Source organism: Pongo pygmaeus, chromosome 17, assembly GCF_028885625.2.
Source record: "Pongo pygmaeus isolate AG05252 chromosome 17, NHGRI_mPonPyg2-v2.0_pri, whole genome shotgun sequence".
In the NCBI taxonomy this organism is placed as follows: Eukaryota; Metazoa; Chordata; class Mammalia; order Primates; family Hominidae; genus Pongo; species Pongo pygmaeus.
Window position 1 is genome coordinate 59,704,993 of NC_072390.2, and position 24,647 is coordinate 59,729,639.

Here is a 24,647-nt window from a genome sequence, read left to right on the forward strand (position 1 = left end):
TTTAATAGGATTTGGAACATCCAGGGACCATAAATATATACATTGAAGAAGTCTCCAAATTATAAAATATATTCCTATGTGCCCAGTCTAATCACTTAAAATATTTAGTAGAAAACCTCCAAAAGAAGATCCAGAGCAAACAAAGCTTAAATTTAAAGCAATCGTTCAAGTTGTCTGAAAAGTGCTACCTGTGGGCTCATGTTGAAGCCTCACAAAATGAGCCTGTTTGTCCTGAAAGCTGTGCTGAATATGACACGTGCATGAAAGGCACTCCCTCCTGCAGCTCTGGGCCACCAAGGGACTCGGCAGGGTCGGAAGCTGCTGTTTCCCCATCACACACCAAAAGCCTTCTGAAAAACCTCCAAAACTTGTTATTTTCACTCTTAAAGGAGAAATAAGCTCTTTTCTGATTTAATCTGAACCTCCTAGAGCAGCTGAGCTTCTCCTATGGCCAAGGGAAGCCCAGGGAAGCACCAAACCTTCCAGAATCTGGGCCTGCCTTCTGCCCCAGCTTCATCTCCTTGGAAATCTCAACCAAATTTCAACTCCTTTGGGATTTCCACTGCCACGGTATTATTTTCAAAAAACTAAAGTTATTTCAAAGGCTCATTCAACTCTTTAATGCAGAAGACAGCATGGTGGTAAAGCCAGCCCAAAGGAGAATTAGAGAACAGGACATTATGAGAATGCAGGAACTGGAGAAAGCGTGTAGAGCAAGCTGTTCAGTTAGTGTCCTAACAGGCAATAAAATCATCACCTCATGGTTTATCTCTTCTACCAAACAAAAATCATTCACTTCTTTGCTAGGCAAAAGTCCACAAGTTAACATAAAAGCTGGCAGATTGGCCAGGTATGGTGGCTTATGCCTGTGATCCCAGCACTTTGGGAGGCCATGGCAGGTGGATCACCTGAGGTCAGGAGTCCGAAACCAGCCTGGCCAACATGGTGAAACCCTGTCTTTACTAAAAATAAAAATAAAAAAATACAAGCCAGGCACAGTGGCTCACACCTTAATCCCAGCACTTGGGAGGCCGAGGCAGGTGGATCACGAGGTCAGGAGTTCGAGACCAGCCTGGCCAAGATGGAGAAACCCGCTCTCTACTAAAAATACAAAAATTAGCCAGGCATGGTGGTGGGCGCCTATAATCCCAGCGACTCGGGAGGCTGAGGCAAGAGAATCACTTCAACCTGCTGAACCTGGGAGGCGAAGGTTGCAGTGAGCCGAAATCTCACCACTGCACTCCAGCCTGGGTGACAGAGCGAGATCCATCCTCCCCTCCAAAAAGAAGCTGGCAGATTCTAAGCCTTTAATCAGTAGTGGACAGCAAGCCCAACAAGGGCACATTTTCCTGGACTGTTAATAATCCTTGGGGAGGCCCAGAAGGACTTGTCTCCTTCCGTTTGCCTTGTTTCTAAGTTTTGGCTGATTTTTTCTACACACCACACATGGGCCATGAAATGCTCTGGTTGAATGCATGTGTTCTGGCTTTATATTGCCTGTGTTGAAATCTCAATGCTCCACTCACCAGCTAGGTGATCTCAAGACTTCAGTGTTCATGTATGTAAAATAGGGAAAAGAATATGACCTAGTGTCAAGGATTGTGGTGAGTAATAATGGAGATAATCCTCGGGAAAAGTTTAGCAAAGTACCTGACACATAGTAAGAGTTTGACAAGTGGGTGCTGTTTTTGCTGCTGCTATTGTTGATGTTGTCTGTTTTCTTCCCTGGAATGTTTTTATCTTTTTCCCCCTTGCCCACCTCTCATGCCCTTTGAATGACTAATTCATGATGCTTCTTCAAGCCTCAGTATAGGTGCCTTCAGCTCTAACAAGCCTTCCCTGACACTTATACTGAGAACCACACCAAGGTCAAGTTGAATGCCACATCCTCTGTGCCTCCCTGGCTCCCTATAAGCTCATTGATCATTGATTCCTACATTTAATACAGTGTCTGTGCTCCACCTGTGTCCCACAGTGGACCAGAGGATCGCATAGTCCCTGTGGCCAGATTTTATTCAACTTTACCTAGCACTGAGGTGGGCAAACAATAGGTAATTGATAAATATTAGCCAAAGTTTATTGAACAACTGTTTCCTGCACAAACGTGTTTGGTTCATGAAAAGGTACACTCAAGAGTATATGAACTCTAATATTCATTAGAGTTAAGGGGCAGTGATTTTCCTTCAGTTTCTATATCAGATCCAGAAGCAGCAAACCATCCTAAGAAAGTTCACCAGACGGAGCAACCTAGAATAACTTGGCAGCCCTCCAGCCTCCTTTGTTCATTAATAGCAGCCCAGCCCTTGGTTAGTTCCCTAGCGTATTGAAGATGATTATTCTTGAGTTAAAGATTCAGCCTATATGGCATTGTACTTTCACTACCAAAGTGTGTATTTATTCAGAGAAGAAGGAATATGCACGCATATGTGTCTTCCTTCACTCAGAAGTTCTGTGAGAGTTTCAGGATAAGCCACTCCGTGGAAAATGGGAGAGTGCATCAGCCTATGCAGTACTTTAATTATTTTGTATGTGTTAGTCTTGCATTGTGGCCAGAGTATTGGTTTCACTAGGGCAGCAACCAAGTGCTATTTAGATTTTGTCTCACTCAATAAGTATTGGGCATCTCAATTCCCAAAACCTTGGGATGTATGGAATGAAAATAAGAGAAGCAAAAGCCAGGAGCCTTGCTGTTAAGCAACTCATAATCTTATTTGAATGTCAGGAACCTTGCACGATGCTGGGTGCTTAGTAGATACTCAATAGACATGTCTGGACTTCACTTAGCTAATTATTTTCTCTCCAGAGCTGAGATTTTAGGAAATACAGAGGTTTAATGACAGGTTTGAAAGTGCTGTGTCTTAAGAAGTTTAACTCAATTTATCTTCTCTGAATGCTTCATACAGATTATGCTCCCAACCACCTCATGCCACAGTCAGAGCCTCTGAAAAATAGAGTAATGATAATAACACGTTTTATCTTCTTCCCAGTGATAGTATCATTCACACCTCCACTGAAGCCCAGTGGGAGGTTTGGCTGTGAGGCATCAGACGCCCAGGGAGTCAGGTGCGATTATTGTAATGACCTCACACTTGGAAAAGAAAACCTCCCATACGTGAAGCGATTTCTATTAAGATACTCATTTTATATCAAATATTCAAGCTCCTCTTTATAAATGGGAGAGAGTGAAAGGAGACTTGTATAGGGGCAGGGTTTATGTGGCAAAGAATGAAAGGGCACAAATATTTTATGATCAGTTTTGAGATGAAAGTGTGGTGCCTGCCTTGTTCACTGGCGCTTTCCATTTCCAGAAGTCTAATTAGATTGTTGGTGTCATGGTGGCGAGATAATTTAGTGGCAACTGAAAGCAACTGTGTTAGTGAGAAGGGGGCACTGTGCATTGGGTTTTCTGTAATTAATGGAGAGTTTTTGAAAAACTTCTTGGTTCCAATAAAGTTGGCATAGTGAGCCCAGCTGCAGGAGTAGGGGGTGGCAAGGTAAAGTCTTTCCCATTCATTGCTGCAGAAAGGGTCTCAGGCAGTGCAGAAGAACTATGTAATGACTGTCATTAAGAATGATCTTGAGTGGTCCAGGCAGGCTGTAGTCAGTCTAAGACAGCATAGAGACAGAGAAGAGGCATGGAGAGAAAGGAGGCAGGGACAGAGAATAGAGTAAGGTTTGTGAGACAGGTGTGATGAAGACAGAGAGAGAGAGAGGTCACTCATCTGTCTGCTCTCTCCATTCTCTCCCTGGGAGACACTGGAGTCATCCCAACATATCCTCCCAAGGAGTCTCCTCCTGCTGCTTCAGTTGGAACAGACTAGACAAACCTGGATTACAATAAACTACAAGGGACTTTTGCCAAACACTTCATGTTGCAGATGAGAAAATTGAGACCAGAAGGGTTACAAACATTGCCTGACTAGGAACTCGGAAACGTGGACTCTTTCTGGCCACCACATTGAGGTAGAGTGAAACTGGATTTGAAATTCAAGGGTCAGGGTTATTGCGGTGTCCTCATTATAGTACTGCCGTACTTTTTAATCCATCCCCTTAGGTAAGTCACAAAGTCTCACTGAGACTTCTGAGTTCTAGTTTTCTCATCAATGAAATGAGAAAAGTAATTTCTGCCTTCTAGGCAGTAGCAAGAAAGAAATGAAATAGCAGATGAAAACACCAATCACATATTCAAAACTTAACATGTAAGTATTTTAGGAAACCCTCTCATGTCAGAACTGAAGTTATCTCATGTCAGGATTTAATCATGTGAAGTCACAATTTAGCCATGTGATGACTTAGATCATAATATCCATTAACTATCCTTTAGAAAATGATGTGTATCCTCACTCCCCCTTCCAAATACTCTTATCTCAGGACACAGTCCAAGCCCCCTACGCTTAGGGCATTAGTGGCTATATCAAGCTCATCTTATTCAAACATCTGTAAGACTTTGTTAAAAATTGTCAACCTTTTTTTTTTTAAGAACTTGCCACACTGCACTCAATTCTAAATATACAAATAGAAGATTAGCCCCTGCCCCAAAAGAGCTTTAACACTACATGGGAAGGCCTGCCTCCAAAACATGAGATGACCAAATAGTATTTTTAAATGAATAGATCGAATAACAATCTGAGATACTAACAGAACTATTATTCAGCAATTGGTTGGTCATGAATTTTCAACTAAATGGTACTAAGAGATTTCTCTTTTGGGAAGAGAAGAGTTAAGATGGACTTCTAAAGATAAACTGAATTAGGTAAGCAGACAGAAGCTAGGAGATAGGAATACAGCATTTATATGGAAATAATGGCAGATGAGTCTGAAAGGGAAATTTGAGATCAGAAGATGGAGTACCCAAAAGTCTAGAATAAGGCAGGGTGACTATTCTGACCGGCAATGATAGCAAAATGACAGCCATGGCCCAATTGCTGTCTATCCTTGTGTTTTGGTTGGCCTATGGAAGGTTATAAATTTTAAAAAATTAATTAGCAGTTTATGAACATCAGAAGATTTACATAATAATCAAGATTTCTGGCTTTATGAAACTGTCATCTTTGGGCTCAGATTTTTAACTGGCAACAATTGATTGGAATAGGATAAATTTTCCCCATTAAATGTGCCATAGTCTCTCGTGTTTACCATGCCCTGCCTCCTACCTTTCTTCATAACCCTGACCAGCTTCTCTCAGTACCTTGAATGTCTGGCTCCCTACAGGGAGCCATTGAAGGCACTGAACTGGAGCAGAATCAAAACAATATGCAGGAACAGTTAATCTAGCAGCAATGATGTGTCATCTGCAGTAATATCTTCCGTTATTTAATTATGGAATTTAGGGGGTTGGAAAGGGCCTTTGAGATGGTGAAATTCAGAGAAATTTGGCACTCCAATACAGACAAGAGTATAAAATTAATGAGGAAACCCAGGTTTTATCAGTCTTTTTCTAGCTCCCTGTCTTCTTTGCTTTCTTAAGGAAATACAGCATGAAATTAGCTTTAAAATGAGGCAGCCATTGCTTTAATTATTGCATTCACAATTTCTGAGATGTGCGCTCTTAGGAAAAAAATACTTGGTTTTCATCTCTGTACTGTAGAGAAACTAAGGGACACTAATCAAGGTCCTCAAGTGGTTGTAATCACAATTAAATGAGGAAATACATGAAATACTGCAACATACACTGTAGGTTTTCCAAAAATGTTAGTTCCTTCCCCTTTGCCTTCATTTGAGGGCAAGAGCAATGCATTCTACTTGCCTTGTATGGTGTAAGGTATGATACAAAGCATAGCTGTTACAAAAATAGTCCATGAGTTTGTGAATGGTTGAAAGCTACCTCCTCACCCCCACAACTAGTGAAGAGTAAAAGTCCTTTTCCTCCTCTTTCCCCTATCCAGGACACCTAAAGTTTAAGATCTGTTGTTTTAATGTCCATTGGAACTAACTCCATTAGTTTATTTTATGGAATCAGCTTTTGAAAGGGACATAAGGAAAAACCTCACTTACCCTCTCTCTTGGAGTGTCTGACCTATTGAAGAACACTCTTCCCCAGGAATTATGTTTTCCTTGATACCTCTTTAAACTAAAAGAGACCAGATAGTCTTCATGAGACAATCAGGAAATGTGAGTTAGTGCTACCAATGGATAGTTTCAAAAGACAGAGAGAAGGAACTGATCGAAGGAATGGAAACTTTTCAGTGGTCCCAGCAATGTGTGTGAACACTCTGTGTGGCCGGGATCCAGTGCTAGCCAGCATCAGAAAAATGACAGGACTCAGAACAAAAGGGAATATGCCTAATAATACCTATAAATTCAGCAGGGATCCATATCAGCCTCCAAGCAGTCTTCCTGGAGTGCCTGGGGATAGTTTTGTTACTCAAAAATTCTCCTCCAGGGGATCTTCTTGTTCTCCAATGCCTGAAGATATTTTGAGAGGACATTTTTTATTTTGAAATCTAGTTTTGTTAATGGCTACATAGTCACAATCCTGGTCTTTGTCTTATACAAGTTGCCAGAGTTAAGTGATTTGGGCTTTACATATGGAAAGTTCATTTTGTTGTGTAATTAATGGGAAGCAGACTCTGGGAAGCTGATGATCCAGGCCCTTATTTATATGAGAGCATATGTCTGTGTTTTGTTTATGACTCACTCTCCTACTCCACGCATTGTAACTTAGATTTGTTTACACTAACTTTTCCTAGAATCCAAGCCACATGGTGTATGAGCCAATAATTTATGGTCTCTAAAAGGGAAAGATGATGAATGAGCTTTTTCTTCTTAAATTGTCAAATCTTAAATTGAGGAGGGAGTGTTTGCCGTCTTGAGTCTGTTCAAGCTTATACTTGAAAAAAAGAAAAAGTTAAAGCAATTTTTTTTCAAAAAACTCCTAGTATAGCACTCAGAATGTGAATGTATATATATTTGCCAAGAGAGCATATGACCCTTCTCCCATAATAAACCATTATGATTCTGATTCACATGCTTGGCAATGAAAAGACCATTCATGGTGGAGGCTATACATGTGCTGGGGCAAGGGAATATATGGGAAACCTCTGTCTCTGTACCTTTAGTTTAATTTGGCTATGAATCTAAAACTGCTCTAAAAAAGTCTATTTAAAAACAACAAAAAAGACCATTCCTTCCCCCGCTTCTCTCTCTCCCTCTAAAGTATAATATGTACATGTGTTCCTTTTCCAGGGGACCCGTCATTTCAGTCAATCTTAACGTTCTTAAACATCCTTGATGTCCTTAAATGTTCAAGCTGGTTTTCTTAGTGACTCTTAATAAATTCCAAACTTGCTTTAGTCCATGTTTTTGTCATTGAAACTCCACTTCTCTTATGGAATGAAGTTTAGGTGTTGGTCTATATTTCACAGGACTTGGTTCTGAAAGACTTTTCAGTTAATGGTGCTCTGAACGGAGTAGGGAACTGCTGAAACGTGTGAGGACCTAATTTAATTGACAGTGATTTGAATCTCCAAAAACATCCTTTCATGCCTCAAACACAGACTTTACAAAATAGATCGTAAGTGCTGTTCAAGTCAAGTCACATAGATTGATTTCAAGTAAGTCAGCTAGACTCTGTGCTGCTCACTAGGGGGAAGGCACAACATTCCATGCCCCATACAGTGCCTGACACAAACTGGGCCTGAATCAATGTTTATTCCAAGCATGAATAAGAAGGGCTAAGACATGGTCCTTGTCCCTTAGGAAAAATACAATTTAAGAAGAATGTTAATATAGATTAATCCCATAATCATAGTAGAGGACAGACTAAGTGAAGTGCCATCAGAGAGATACAGGCAACATAGAGAGGAGCAAACAGATGAATGCTGAAATGAGAGTCCATGGATGGCTTTTAGGAAGAGGACTTAATTGTACTTTTAAAGAATGGATGGAATATACAAAGATATGAAGTATTCATAAAAAGCTTTAAGACTGAATTATAAACTGAATTCCAGTGGAAATTTGGGAGCACTGAAACAATGCCTGGTATTGCTTTGTGTTGTTTCTTTTATTTTTTTCTCACTAGGGCAGAAGAGTTGCCTCTGGATAAAAGAAAAATGCAAGACTTTTTTCCCTATTCAACATCAGATGTAATATCCTCTCTGACACTTACAGAAATAATAGAATTGGGCACACACACCTGTAGGCTATGCAAAATTATTGTTGCTGTGGTTCATCCATCATCTACTAACCAGACAGACAGGATAAAGTCGAAAGCAATTGGTGTAAATTGCTTGTTGTTTTTAGGGAGAATACAAAGATAGTTAATTTTGTAAATTGACATCTTTTTCTTTAAAAACCTCAGTAAAGAAAAAATGATAGCCTGGCTTTTAGTCACTTGAATCCAGCCCAGACGTAGTTAAAAGGACAGGCATTAACTTTTAGAGTATTCAAGCCCTTTGAAAATTCCTAAAAATCTGACAACTCTTTGAGAAAACAAAATTAAGTTTGAAAATTTTCACAACAGACTAGAATATTAATTCCAAAGTTAATAAAATTAAACTTTGCAGATTTAAATAGAAGGCTTGCACTTAAGCTTAACACCCAATTCCACATAGCCTTGGCCAGTGTTGGTAGCTGTTTATATGAAAGTGTTTAAGGGAGTTAATTGAGCCTCCATTTAACATGAGCCAACAGTAGAATGTTGTTGGGGAAAAAAATGAAGTTTTTAAAAAATGTAGCTTTTTTTAATATAAACGTGGTGCCTTGATCACAGAAAATAAACCAATTTTTCTGTACTAATTGCTTCATATCTAGAAAATCAGTTCAATTCTAGGAACTAAAATCTCAGATCAACTTTAGCAGATGATATAATCTCCAGAGAGTGATCAAAATGAAAAATTTGTTTTGATCTAGAATTCATCTGATAGGAAACACAGATGAAGGATTTGAGGATGTCTTACCTAGAGCACAGAAAACTTGGAGGTATATGACTTTTGTAGAATTATATTTATTGAGAAGCAAGGGTCCTTTCAAGAAATTGAGAGATTTGTCTGGAGACACAAAACTGAGGGGTGATAAGCTAAGATCAGAACCTCATTCTTCTAATGTCCTGGTCAATATGTTTTCCATCAGATTGCCAAGTATGCTAGCTAATACATAAACAAATGCAGTTACTATTAAGACCAGGAAAAAAACAAAACAGAGTTACTTACCATTATATGTAATTCTTGAAGTTCTAGCATGGTCAACAGGACTTATTTTATCTGAGCTTAAATATTTAAAATGTGGAAATTTTCCTATGTTCGTGTTTGTTATATGGTTCTTTGTTCTTCCCTCTATTTTTTTTTCAAAGTTTTAAAGAGACAAAGAAAATGTCTCACAATCAGGTAAGAACATGCATGCACAATAGTTGGGGTATTATATAAGAGATGGTATTTATGGTTAAGGGTAAAGTGATACCACATTTGAGAGGAAAGAAAAAAGAAATATAAAGAGCCCTTTGAGAGGGTGCAACCACCCCCACTGTGTGACCAACTGGCATGCTGTGAGACTCAACAGATGTAGCTTCAAACTTTTTGGCGTTAACTACATTTCTATCCAGCCTTCCATGTTGTCTCATCAGTGTGTTGGGACTTGATCCATATTACAACAAACAAAAGCCAAAGTTGAATGAAACAGAGGACGGCTAAATGCCCTCGTATTTCTCAGTTTACCAATGCTGCCATTCCCAACTCACTCCTTACCAAAAGCCCAGGAATCTACTATTTTTTTTTTTTTTTGAGATGGAGTCTCGCTCTGTTGCCCAGGCTGGAGTACAGTGGCACAATCTTGGCTCACTGCATCCTCCACCTCCTGGGTTCAAGCGATTTATCCGCCTCAGCCTCCTGAGTAGCTGGGATTGCAGGCGTGTGCCACCACACCCAGCTACTTTTTGTATTTTTAGTAGAGGCAGGGTTTCACCATGTTGGCCAGACTGGTCTCAAACTCCTGACCTCGTACTCCATCCGCCTCAGCCTCCCAAAGTGCTGGGATTACAGGCACGAGCCACCGTGCCCAGCTGACTATAAGTGGCTGACAGATAAATAGCATCTCCAGAAAATCCCCCAGACTTAAAAGACTCCTCTGTTCATCCATGGTGGGCAACCCCTTGTGATGGATATTCATGATGCACCTTACAGGGAGCTATAATCTCATCTTTTGCTGGTTCTCTTATTTCTGAGGTCTCTCTTTTGCCCAGTTTTTTCAGGACTGCCAAAATCTGGCTTGCCCTCCTTAGAAGTCCCTTGAGCAACCTAGCAATGTTTTTACTCAGCTTAGATTATCTCTGGAATGAGTCGCCACTGTCCTTATCTGTCCAAAGTCCCGGGTGGTTTGTCTAACCCGTGGGCCCATGAAATAACTGGCGTTATTTCCTTGTGGTCAGAGAAGCCTATAGACCAGGACCTGTGAATTGCCTAATCAAATAAAGAATGTCAGCCTTAAATCCCATTCAAGGAGCTCTCCATGGATAGGGCACCCCTCATGGCCATAGAATTGCATGCAACTCAATTAAAGGTGTTCTGGGGAATATAAAGATGAATGCTTTCCAGGATTTGGGCTCTAGGAGTTTACAGTCTGAAAAAATCTAGCAGGAAATATTAATCAAACATCTACTATGACACAGGAACTGTGTTCTTTGTTTTGAAGGGTATGAAAAAGGACAACACATGCTGTCTTCAAGAAGCTTTGATGCTTCCTAGGCCATAGAAAGTTAAGATCTTTGAGGATTAAATACCAAGTGAGTGAATAAACTCTTGAGGAGTTTTTTAAAAAAAGAAAGGACAACTTTAAAGCAGTGGGCTGCAGATTTTTTATCATGCAGTGATATTAGTAACATAATTTTGAATAGTCACACCATTTAAATACATACTAAAAATATGTGCCCTCTTTTTCTTAAATACAAACTTTAACAGGATGAGATAAACTTGAAATATATTCTTAAAATAATTTTAAATTTCATTTTACCTATTATTAATGAAACAAAAATATTTTTGTTGCTATCAAAATGTTATACTGATTTAAGTATTTTTAATAGTGTGTAAAGGAGGGCCAAGCAATTGAGTTTGTATACTTGTCTTTGAAAATCTTGGGGTTTTTTTAAGCACTTGTGGTAAGTAATTTAAAGTTCTCGTTCTGAATTCAGTTTGTTTCTATACTTGTCGTTAGTAGATGTTGTAGGATAAAGAATATTTCACGTACACATAGATTCAAAAGAATAAAGTACATTGTTGACTGTGTTTAAATCAGTACTTTTTTTTTTCCAATCTCATCTATCAGTTAAACAAGATTTTTGTTGAAACTTGGCAAACCATCTTCTTTATTAACCAGTAGATGGTCCATTTTTTTTAGTCCAACTCTTCATTCGAAAGTAGTTCTGTTTACAAGGTAGTCAAATTTGCAGATTAAAGGGATTTTATAGGTTATATTATTTTCAGCAACAAAATCGCCAAACGGTGAAAACATTTGCAATAAATTTCCAAAACTGCTCTTTCTATAGCATGAGTTTCTTTCCAAAAGCAGTTACTTTCTGGCCCAGTTGACTGTAAAGAGACATTAAGTGTTCTGTTTTTTAACATCTGCAGGGTAACATTACTGACAGCCCATTGACAGCCTAGAAGAGTTAAGAAAATTTGGAACCCTTGTCTTTTTGTACAAGAAAATTGCCAAATTCATCTTTGAAAATGGCAACTCATGTATACACTTTGGTGTGAAATAACCAACAGAAGTCTGTGTGGTATATAAAGTATTGTATGGGTCTTCTTCATCTCATTACAAAGTATTTTGAAATTTTTTTCTGTTGAAAAGTCTTGCTTTTCTAAAATTACCATGTGGGCTTGCCTGCTACAAATTTAAAATATGGGACATTGACAGCACCCTGAAAGCCACTAACCAGTGAGATCCCCCGTCAACCCCTTGAATGCACATGGCCTCTCCTCCCAGGAATCTCATGCCCAAGTGTGACAGGTGACCTGTCATCTGATGGGCAGTGCAAGTAAGGGCACGGCTGGAGTTCCATTTATTAAGCATTAGAATTATTTAGGTAAAATATAAATAATGTAAATACAAATTATTAATGTGTTCTTTCTGCAGCCCAGTAAATTGTCTGGCTTCCTCTGGAGGGAATGTGCACCCCACTTGGGAAGTTGCTGGTTTAATTTAGAGAGGCAGAGAGGAGGTGAACAGTGTGGGCAAGGTGGCAGGGGCAGGAGAGCACTAGGCCGATTTCTAAATCCAACACCCTTCCTGAGAAGATTAGAGAGCTGCCCTGGGGCACTAACTGTTTGGTGGCCTAGCCCACTTCAGAGCTCACACACATAAACATGCTCACACCTACATACCCGACTGCTTCACCTCTCCAGCAGCCAGTCTGCCCACCTCTCCTCCTACCTTGTCCCAAGAAAAAATGTGAAATAGGAACAGAACACAGACCAGAGTCCTTCAAGCCACTGCAACTGAGATAAAAAGTTCTTTCACAATAAACCCCTAAGAATAAGTTGTTGTTTGAATAGTCAAGCAGTTACTGTGCTTTAAACAAGTTAGTCATGTTTTCAAAGAAACCCCAAAGTATGTTAAGGTGATATTAAGAACAGAATGAAAACACCATCATATTATGACAAATCCCCCACATCTGCTAACTCTTAATTCTAAATTACTGCTTTAAACTTAGCAGTCCTCTAGCACTTGTGTTGATAACAAGCAGCAACTCAGATGCCCCCTACCTTGCAGAGACCTCACCAGCAGAGGCAACTTGCCATCTTTTTCAAAAGAGCTTTTAAGGCCAGGACTGTAGAAGGTTAATTTAAATTCTAAGGATGGAAGAAGAAAGTTTGCATGCCAAGGTAGGTTGCCTCATTCTCCCCATTAAAAATAAAAAGCAGCGTTAGGAAAATAAGAGACGATTACCAAGGCAAGCAGAAGTACAAAGTAAAATAAATAAATAAAATGCAGAATTTACATTAGAGAACATGAGACAGTTGAATGCCATTGAGCTTGTATTTGCTGACCACATAGTATACACCAGATCAGGTACTGCTGTATCAATGGTCCTGTGCTGGGAACTCTGGAAGTAGAGAAAAAAAGATGTGGCCTTTGCCTTCAGAGAATCTTCTAACATGTATCAGCACACAGAGCAATTCATACCGCAACTCTCCGCCTTGATTGAAGCACAAGATATTCCAGCTCTATCTGCCTTGAAATGCACCCCAACTCCAGGCAGTTCAGCCTTCCTCAACATCTTTCCACCTCCCCTTAGGAACATTCAAACAGCAAGAAAAACTCTAAGGAATCTAGAAGTAAATTTGCCTCCCTCCACAATCCACCCAAAGCTTTCTTGTAAAATAGGATGTGTCTTGTACATGGGCAAAGTATAGTCTACAAACATGAGTATCTATTTCTTGGGAATCTTCTATATAACTAAGCTTTGTTAGCCTTTGGCTCAGGGGGCCTACTATATGTACAAATTCTGCATCCAAAAAACAGTGCTAAGTCCATTCTCTAGTTACCATAAACGACTTGACAAAATCAACAGAATGCTGATGAGCCAATCTTCTGATAATGGGAGTGAAAAGATGAAATGTCTAGATCTGGACCAAAACCAGCTCAACCTTTGCATGGCAATTTCAAATATAGATAGGGTCTGAAAGAAAATTTGTATTGCCGAGTTATGAAGAAATGAATTTGCATTTTGCCTGGGCCACTCAATAATTATTCTTTAAAACTAACAAAGAGCAGGCAAGATATAGGACAATTATAGGAAAGAGAGCAAATATGGAATCAATCTTGCAGCAAGAGCCCAGAAATGACTGTCCAATAATGAAACAATTTGAAGAGAGAAAAATCTGTAAACATTTAGAGGGACAGTGAAATCATAAGCAATAAGGGGAAAGATTTGTGAATATCAAACCCTGCCAAGTCTGAAGTTCTCCTCCCCCCACACTAAGATTTTAGAATTATTCAATTAAATAAATGTTTTAGAAAGCCACCCCACATTTGGGGATGCAATTAATACTGAGTATAGAAAAGAATTACGGCAAACTAAATATAGAAGGGAACTTCCAAGAGCATCTGGTTCAGCCATTCAGTGTAACAGATGAAGAAACAGAGATGGAGGGGTTAAGGGGTTTATCTCAGTTCACCTTGTTTTCCAGCTGCTTCTACACAGAATCATTTCTACTATACCATACTCTGCTATTATTCACACAGAGGAATAACAAATCTGAACTGAAAGTTTGGATAACAAGCATAAAGGAAAAATAAATGAAATTCAGATGTTCGGTAGATGTGAAAAACCCTAAAGATTATAAAGTGCAAAAGAAAGAGGGATACTAACTCATAATGCCTGATGCCATCAATGGAGATTGGCTCATGGCATATATTTATTTATGTGGGTGGTGAAAGCATAAAACACAGAGAACTCATTCATGTTTCTGTGCCATTAAAACAGGAGGGCAGCTATAAGCTAAGCCTTCTAGGGAGATGGTGGATGCATGACCTTCACTGAGAACATCTCTTCTTATTCTTCAAAAAATATTTAGGTGAAATAAAGCCCCAAGAGGGTGAAAATTAGAGCACTTTCCAGCCCTAAGATTTTAAGATGTTTTATTGCCACTTATTTATAATTTTTTAACATTGTGTTATCGAAAATGTCAGACATATACCAAAGCAGACAGAATAGCATTAATAAACCTCACGTACCCATCAATATCAACTTCAGCTTCAACAATATCAACTTACAGTCAATCTTGTTTCATCAATACTTCTACTTACCTCCTCCCTTCCTTAGTATTTTAAAGTGAATCCCGGATGACAGTATGTGATTTCATCTATTAATATTTTAGTATGCATTTCTAAAAGATAGGTACTCAAAAAGCATAATCACAATGCAAATATCACACCTATGGAAATTAACAGTAGTTACATAATATCATGAAATGCCCATTGTTCAAATTTCCATTTATTTCATGATCTCTTTTAACAGTTTGTTCCAATTGTCATCCAAATAAGGTCCTTTATCTCTTTAGTCTCTTTTGATGCACAGTTTCATCTTCCCCCTGCCCTGCGATTTATTTGTTGAAGACACCAGGTTGTTTGCCTAGAGTCTCCCACAGTCCACAATTTACTGAATGAATCCCCGTGTGTCTTCTGTCCTCTGTAGTTCAAGGTAGTTAGTTCTAGATCTGCGCTGCGCCATAGGGTAGCCACTAGCCACACTGTAGCTATTTAAATGAAAATTAGGTGATATTAAAAATTCAGTTTCTCATCACACCAGCCACATTTCAAGTGCTCAGTAGCCACAAGTGGCTAGTGACTCTATGGGGCAGCACACACATAGAGAACATTTTCACCATCTCAGAAAACTCTATTGGACAGCCCTACTCTAGTGGCTTAATAAAACTCTATGAGGTTGCCTTGGGGGGAAGTAGATGTTGAGTAGTAGGTGAGTCATCCACCAAATCTTTGACTCACAGTTGATCTCCTACACAGCAGTCACTTTAAACCTCCACAACTGGACTCTGAAGATAAAATAAAAGTTCAAGAAGTATGTGTGTTTTTAAAGTTATGTAAGTAGTATACTTAAACATGTTTTTGTGATTTCCTTTTTTACCCAACTCTTTAAATGAGATTTAAACATGTTGATATATTTATGTGTAGTTTATTCATTTTAATCGATGTATAATATTGCATTATTTTATGTATCACAGTTGATTAATTAGATTGTTTTCAGTTTTCCGTATCATACACTGAGCTTCAAGGAACAACCTTATATGACTTTTGCCTCCTGTTATATATGAGTAAAGCAGGCAAGCTTGACATGAAATTGCTGGGACATTGAATGTGTACATCTTCAACTCTAACAGTTATTGCCCAATCACTCTCCAAAATGATTATAACAATTTACACTCCCACCAACAGTATGTGAGTGTTCCTATTTTCTTACATCATTACCAATACTAGGTAGATTCAGATTTTTAATTTTTACCAACATGAGCTCATATATATCCAACAAAAGGATTAAAACAAGCATAGAAAAGAAAGGGAAAGGAATGGAGAAGGGAGCCATGACTTAGCTCAATCTGTAATGTTTTCTTATTTAAAAAAAATGACAAAAAGTTAACATTTGCTAAATGTGAATGGTGGGCACAAAAGAGTTGGTTATGTCATTTTTTAGGATTGTTTGGTAGATTTACACTATCAGAATTAATTTTTATTTCATAATCTTTTTTAATGCAAAGACTTAATAAATTATTCAGCACATATTTTTGAATATGGAATTATCTGCTATCTGCTAGGTTTCTGTTTATTTTGGTTTGGAGATTTTGTTTTTGGGGTTTGTTTACTTATTTATTTTGGCATTTCACTTTAAAAAGACAACACATACAGCGACAATCCATTGGTTATGTTTTCCCCAAATGACCTGCAGCTCATGGAGTATTTCCATCAAGCTTAACTCGGTCAAATACAGTATTGCCAACTAATTGATTTACTTTATACTTCTATTCTATATTACATGTCAGCAAGGTGATGTACTTTATTCTTTCATGCTATTTTATGTAATATATCACATAGCATTTGCTTCCTCTATGGCTGATATAAACTAAAGAGGGGGCAAACTGTAAATGAAAGCTTTGCTTGGAATAGTGTCAAGTTTTGTGGAATATTACTACTGACTAGTTGCCATTGACTCCTGAACTATGTGGACAAGGTAAATTATCTGTCACTGACATGAAGGTGGGCTAAGTTTTAGTATCACTATATTTGCAATGATCACTTTAAAAATCCCAACTAGAACTCTTCTAGGGAATACGACTACAAGGCCTGATTAGACTGATTTGTCAGTCCAGAAACAATTCTTAAATCTCTTTTATATACAAGGCACCTGCTAGGCCCTTTGAGGGACATAAAGACAGACAGGCATTGGTTTTTGCCTCTGATAACTTACAACCAGGCAACCTTTTTCTTTTACAAAACTAACTACAAAAATTTTATTTTTATAGTCAGAAGCTCACTCTGGCTTTGTTCTATTTTGATCTTTATAACTTATTTTAAAGATCATTCAGTAGTTATTCATTGCTCGGTCAGTCTTACTGACCTTTGGCCAAAAGCAGTAACATTTTGACCTGGCCTGTGGGACTCAGCTCTTTCCACTCCATGAAGCTGGGGGGTGTAAATAACTTCAAATAAAACCCTCCTGGCAATCTGTGCTGGGCACAGCATGAGAGAGAAATGGGACAAAGCAGAAGAAAGAATTAAGTGGGAGTACCCAAGAATAAGTGAGAATGGTATCCATGTTTTAAGCATCTTTTTTCCTCCTCTCTCTTAAGATATTTATTCTGCTTCTCTATTAGTAGGTACAAAAAACATAATGGGAGGAAACAACAAACCAAAATGATAAAATGCAACACACTCCCCTCTATGCGTAGGTCTTCCACGTGGGCTCCTTTCGGGTTGAACATGCAGCGTAAATCATAGCGGCAAAGAACTCAGTGAAGACACACTTCTTATGTTTATAAACAGCCAGGGGGAGTGGCCACCTTGAAGGTGGAGCCATGGAGTCTGTGTGAGTGTATGTGCCCCTTTGTGTGTGTGTGTGTGTGTGCATGTGCACACAGGTATCACACATGTGCCTGCTCATGAACAACACAAGGAGAAAGAATGATCTGCAGGAGGAATGGTTGGCTATATCTTGAAGCCATTCACGGTTTATGGTGTCTGAACTTCAAAACTAAGCAGTTCGGAAGGCCATTTAGTGGCAGCAGTGCAGGACTTCCTGAGACAAGAAGTTCGGCTCATAAAATAGAGGTGCAGCTGGCCAACAGGACATGAAAAGAGCTCTTTGCAAACGCCAGCCTAGTAGGGGTAGTGTAAATGATTCAGAAACACCTGGCTGATACTTCCCTTGAGGTTCCCAGAGGATGAACTGGTTATGAAGGACCTGGTTAACTGAATGCCATCAGAGAACTTGACTAGTCCAGAACACTGGGGGAAAAGAATAGCGAGATGATGCCATGATAACTAGAGTGCTCCAGGAAATAAGCCTCCCTGTGTCAGTGGACAAGGGTTAGGAATAAAATGGTTCAGTTACATATTGTTATTCTTGATCAGGCCAAGGCATCTCTTCTATGAGATCGATAGTACATCTGCTTGGTATGGGGCCCACGTGCCTTTTTATTCATCTAACACCTACAAAAAGAGAAAGTCTAATCCTGTGCTAAATTGAATCGGATCAAATGTCAAAAAGGTGAATAAAAATTACTTATATAATAAGAGAAATAATGGGAAGATTTATATTGTGATTCTGCCATTGAGTCTCACAGCTCTAGGCCAGTTTACCTCCACAATATGAGCCTCAGTTTCCACATCTTTACAACGGAAACAACAATATTTCACATAATTGTTGGGAGGACTGAAATAATGTAAATAGAAGTACTTTGCATGCACAATGAATATTTGAGAAATGTTTGTTTTTATTTTAATAAAGAAAAAGGAGTAATGCATCTTGGGCACGGAGACATACCCATAGCATTAATTCTCCATAATCTTCATAGCCAAGTAGAATGCTAGCTGTCAGTGAAGAGGCTGGGTTGAAGGCACCTTGCATCCTGTGCTCAATTTCTTGTCTCTTCCCCTCCTGCAGTCGGCTCCTCCCTCAAGAAGAGGTTCAAGCGGCGGGAGATCGAAGCCATCCAGTGCGAGGTGCGGAAGATGTGCAACTACACCAAGATCCTGTCCACCAAAAAGAATCTGGACCACGTGAACAAGATCCTGAAGGCCAAGCGGCTGCAGAGACAATCAAAAACAGGCAACAACTTCGTGAAGAAGAGGCGCGGGCGTCCCAGGAAGCAGCCCACCCAGTTCGATGAGGACTCCAGAGACCAAATGCCGGTGCTGGAAAAATGCATCGACCTGCCCAGCAAAAGGGGTCAGAAGCCCAGCCTGAGCCCGCTGGTGCTGGAGCCCGCCGCCAGCCAAGACACCATCATGGCCACCATCGAGGCGGTCATCCACATGGCCCGGGAGGCTCCGCCCCTGCCCCCGCCACCGCCGCCGCCCCTGCCGCCACCGCCGCCACCACCCCTACCCCCGCCACCCCCTCTACCCAAGACCCCCCGAGGCGGAAAGAGGAAACACAAACCGCAGGCCCCCGCTCAGCCCCCGCAGCAGCCGCCCCCGCAGCAGCCCCTTCCCCAGGAAGAGGAGGTGAAAGCCAAAAGGCAGAGGAAGTCCCGAGGGAGTGAGAGCGAGGTCCTTCCCTAGGGCGGGTCTGGGCGTCTGCACCTGGGGCCTAGGGAACTGACACGTGGGAAGCGCAGTGAGCCGGCGCGGGGGCGAAATCCCCCGCTGCAGGGACACCCACGCCCTTCTCTCCAGAAGCCAGGCAGGCAGAATCCGGCCAGACGACGGGGCTGAGCCATCAGGAGCTCTTGGGAAAGCAAAGCAGGGAGACACCTTCAGAAGAAGCTTGTCTGAGCTTCACCGCAGCTCCCACCACGCGGCGCTTCAGTACGGCTGGATCCTCCGCAGGCGAGCGGAAGGCCCCCAGGAGGAGCAGGCTGGTGGCGCTCTCCTGACCTCCCGCTGCCAAGGTGCGCCCTCGACTCCCGATTTCATTTGCTAGCCAGGAAAATCGAAAGGGAAACACCCTCAATTAGGAAACATTCCAAGGGGAGAAAAGCTGCAAATTGCTCAACTGGCATTGCTGTAACCAGTTCCATTTAATTGGTTTTTATTTCTTTTGATTTTCAAGCTCTGCTAAGCTTTGGGGTACCAACGTCATCTTCAGGTGACCTGAATCTTTCCCTTAACCTTACAGTTTCTCAGATGGAATTGTGTGATCAGAAGGTGGAATTCTAGTGATAGGCGACCTCAGACCCGCATTCATGTTCTGTGTGCCTCTTCTATTGCACATACACTGATTTTTAGCATTGTCTATTCCTATTTTTCCTTTACCCATTGTACTTCCATATATCTTTTCATTAACTTGCTGCCTTTTTTTTTTTTTTCTTGGTACACATTTAAATAATGTAATCCTTAACCTGTGCTGTAAAGTTCACTCTTGGCATGCTGTTCCAAGAACCTGGCTTTGAATCCCAATCGTTGTGAAACATACTCAGTATTGATAAAACCTTTTTAATAAGTGACGCAGAGCAGCCAAGGATATGTTGACCCAGATGTCAACCAGGCTATTTTTATACTTAAAACATGTCAGCAGAGCATAGGCAGAATAAAATGGTTTTAATACCCCACAGCAAATAGAATAACTGACAAACCACCAAAAACTGAAACCCCAGACCCACCAGAAAGACAAGTGTCTAGCAATGCCTTGGTACCTGATCTTTTTCATTCAAATAATTGTCATAGGTTGTTCAAAAGAAAAAAGGAAACAAAAACACAATGGAAGTCCATTATCCCTTGATAATTATTTCTTAAAAGCAAATGGGAGTAAGTGTTCTTATCTGGAAAAATAAATAAATAAAATGCTTAAAGGGTATCACCACTTCAATTATATCAAGCCACCTTGGACAAAGTATCCAAATTGTGGTTGCCTTAATAAACTAAAACATTATTGTACATAATGTAATTATAAATCTATCAGTCTGCATGGATGCAAACTGTGTGTGACAAATCGTCTTTTAAATGGTCAATTTCAGCTGTACATTTCTCATCCAAGTCGTACTGTAGCCATTGGTTTAGCGTGGACAGATATTCCATCTCTATTATCCATTTCCACAGCCCAAATAAAATATGTTAAGCAGGATCAGAATGAATATGAAGAATTCCATTTCTGTAGATGTTTTCTAAAAGTCAGATTGTGGAAATTTCAAATGAGTATTTTCAATTTCCTTCCTCACTCCCCCTTACCTTCCCCAAGACATCAAACACCTGGCATGGTAGATTATAGAAAGAGACACTGAGAGAGAGAATTAAATTTTCTAATGGGAATTAGAATATCTAGTTTACCTCCAAATTAAGTTTCTTTACAGGAAGTTGGGACCAGCTGGAAACCGTATTATCATTTCGGAACACAATATTACTTCCTTAGAGAGAGATGGATTTTTGTTGGCAACATAAAAGAATAAGTGATGGGGTATCTATGTGAGTAAATTTTTAATTTCCAAGTTAATATGCTTGCAAATATTACTGCTGCGTTATGGCATCAAGAGTTGGTTGAAATTACCCACATAGTCATATTCTTGTGCTCTGTCACCATGGACTTCACATCATTTGCTGCCCACTAGTTCAATCGCATTTAATCCTAGCAATATGTAAGTTTAAAGGACTGCATTCCCCTCTACTTTAAAGCTTATATCCTAGATACTCAGTTTGTGACCTTGGTTGACCTTTGGCATTTCACACAAGTTGAACAGCAAAATCAAAGCAGCCGTTTTTAATTCGTCATTCCCAAGCCCTATCTGAGTGGTTCCAAAGTCACCTGAGAGGAAGGTTTAAATTAGCCCCTCTCACCCCACCATTGCTATAAAACAGCAACCATTTCATTCCAGTTCAGCCATAAAGAGGTTTCTCTTCTTACTGGGTTTTGAAATCATTTCCTTTTTTCTTTCGTTTGCCCTTCTTCTTTCCTGTGTTGTACTATCTTTCCAACCACGTCTATAAGCAGACTCAGTCTTCTTGCAGAGGAAGATGAGCTGGCACTCTGCAGACTTCTTTAATAAGGACCCAAAGTTTAATTAACATTAACCTCTAGTAGGTGAGAAATTCCAAAAAAGCTTTGGGGTACATGAGAATTTCCAAAGATGTGAAAGATATTTCAGGAGATTTAACAGCAGAGTTGCAACTTACACATGAATTCTGGTCTATAGTGGTCATGTGAGTTAACTTCGAATCCTCTACTTGTATGACCCTAGGAATAGATTGGAATACTGCAGAGGACCAAAGCTGAGGCATGCTAAACAGCCGCTTGGAGGTGGAAGCAAGTTCAGTCACCTACTCAGCTTCCTCTCTGCACCACCCAGTTCCTCCCTCAGTATCACATTGTTTTTTCTTCTGCTTTTCATTAACCTAACTCATCGCATCAGTACAACCATTTCCTTATTCTCTAACTACCCCCAATTCCTTTATCCTCTCCCCACCTGTCCAAACTCAGCTCAGCTGTGGGCCAATGCAGCTTACAGACGGTTGCAGAGCTAGGAAGAAAACCCAGCTCTCCTGACCCTGATCATGGAGGTCTCTGGCCCCCCAACACTGCCTTCTGGGGCTGCATTTTTTTTTTTTTTTTTTGAGAAGAAGTCTTTTGGGATACATGGTGCTCCACATACAGCTTCACAAAATATTTCATTTTAAGAGAAACCCCTTGATTTTTATTTCTTTTTCTTTTGTTTTCTGTATTACCTGCCTTCAGTAAGCAGATGCGGACCCACTTGTAAGGAGTCTGGTTAGTGATGAGAAAAGGATGAAATCTAGATACAAAAGCCTCCTTGAAGGTGATGATGGATCTTTAATCCACTTGACTAAGTGTCTGGAAGAGCTACTTGCTCTTCCACCCCTCATCTCAAATGAGAGGAGCAGAAGTTTAACTTCCTCAAATAGCCCAGCTCTGGCTAAAACCCAAAGAAGAAAGGTCAAAGGAAAGGAAAGCATGTCAGGGGCTGGTTTGTGACTTGGCAGGACCAGGAATCAGCAGCCACTGACAGCCCAGAGAAGGTGACTAAGGGCTGGCAGAAGATTAGCATGTTAATTTGGCTGCTCTCCGGAGTAGGAGGCCATGTTCAATGGCAGTCAGAATTTGTGTTCTGCACATTGCTGGGTCTATAAATACGATAAGCAAGTGGTGACAGAATTATAGTATAAGGTGATGTACTACATGCAGATCATAAAGGATTTGGTTTTAAGACTTAAGTAGAAAATCCCTCTCCTAGCTTATTACCCAACAATATTCAGATAATGAGCTTTTGGAGAATATTTTTTTCCTATCACTAGAAAGATTTACCTGGGAACTGTCTAAAGTCTATACACATATTTCCAAAGCCTTTAAATACCAGCTGCAGCATGGAGAGAGAGGGGTGGCAGAAGCTGAAATGCCTCAAAAGCCATTTAAGTGTTACGTTGCAGGATTTTCAGTCCTTCTCGTTATGTAAAAGTAGATAAATATAGACGTTATTCTCAACACTACCCTATAGTATCACAGTGGTCCAAATGCCAGAGCTTACAGATAATGTCATCACAGTGCCTAGAAACTCGAACTGTAATATACCGTAGCATTTTCTTGGTGTTTCTTAAAGTTTCTTTCCACAATACAAGGTCCTCTCTGCCTCTTGTTTCTTGGAGAGTTCACCCCACTGATGAGTCTTCCTTCCCTGTTGGACTCAGTCATTTGGGGAACAGTCTTAGAAGCACATATCAACCAAGGAAGAAACTTCCTGGATATCTATTGCCCACTTGCCCAGGTCTAATAAACACTAAAGGGGGGAAATTGAAAGGAGCTGCCAACTGGTCAACGTGGAAGGGCAGTTCCACCCTAGATTGGTGTCTTTCTTTTTCTTCCTTTTTTTAAAAAAAAATCTATTTCTTAAATAATAATAAATGCACATGATGTGTTAAATATGTACATATATATTTCAAAAGAAAAAAATGGGGCACAAGATTGTCTTACAAGTCGTGCTGGCTAATTTTTAGTTTGTATTCATAAGTGGTTTTTAAAAGCCTTTTTTAAAGTGTAATTTGCATGTTCTACTTTGATTGTATGTAAACATATTTTAGAACAAAAAAATGTATTTGTATTTTATTGAATATAGAGGCAAGAAAATTGTACATTGTTTGAAATGTTCTTTTTGTAACAGTTTTTATTCATAAAGCATTTTTGTACATTTAAAATGAACATGGACTTGCTGTTATTTGAGGCGTAGATACATCTAGCATGCTTACTGTCATGCTCCTCCATGGTCTTAGATGTTGGGTTTTAAACATTTTTTTCTAAAAGAAAGCTCAGTCTTTTTTGCTACCAGATCAGGTTAGCACAGTATAGAGCACTTAACTATTAAAAAAAAAAAGTTAATCCTATTCATATGTTATTCATTGTGTGAAATTAAAGACATTCAATTCAGTCTAACATGAGTTGTGAACTGTTTTGTTTTATTTTCCATCTGGTTTACATCACTAAGGAGTTTAATAGCATTTGGGGGTCTTTGCTCACACCAACTGGATACAGAATCATTGAGAAAATTTTAACAAGCGTCTCTCTTTTGTGTGATACTGGGAAGTACATTCTGGGTAAGAGTTGAGTCTGATTTACTGGGTTACTGTTCACAGAGTATTGCACTAACTGGCCACCAAGCCAGGGCTGATTCATAGAACCGGTTAGGCCTCTGCTGAAAGCAATCAAAGGGTACTGTAGGATGTTGAAGACCCACCCTGTCCTAAATTTTTAGAAAAGCATTACAGATAGGGATTAAGCTTTCTTACTAAATATCCCGTGATGTCAGACATCTGAAGGAAGGATCCCTGGCTGCACTTAAGGTTTTACTGGAGTGACAGGAGGGGCTACTTAATAAATGACAGACAGTTACTGATTACCTACCCAGTGCCTATGCTGAGCGTCCTTGCTCTAAAGGGACTTACTAGGCCTCCATTTGAAAAATTAAACTAGCAATTTGAAGCTGAATATGGCCAGCTGTGAAAGAGTGATGGGGTCTCAAAAGAAAGGTGGAGACTTTACT

At 39.8% G+C, this 24,647-nt stretch overlaps 1 protein-coding gene across 2 annotated transcripts in view; it reads left to right on the forward strand.

Annotated features, from left to right (window-relative positions):
- The window catches only part of SETBP1 (SET binding protein 1), a 383,612-nt gene extending 359,572 nt beyond the window's left edge, over positions 1 to 24,040 (forward strand). For both annotated transcript variants that reach the window (XM_054460266.2, XM_063653620.1), the window contains one exon: positions 18,611 to 24,040. In XM_054460266.2, the coding sequence (XP_054316241.2) occupies positions 18,611 to 19,230 (620 nt within the window). In that variant the 3' untranslated portion in view covers positions 19,231 to 24,040. The remainder of the gene's footprint in view (positions 1 to 18,610) is intronic.
- Positions 24,041 to 24,647: the final 607 nt, after the last annotated feature.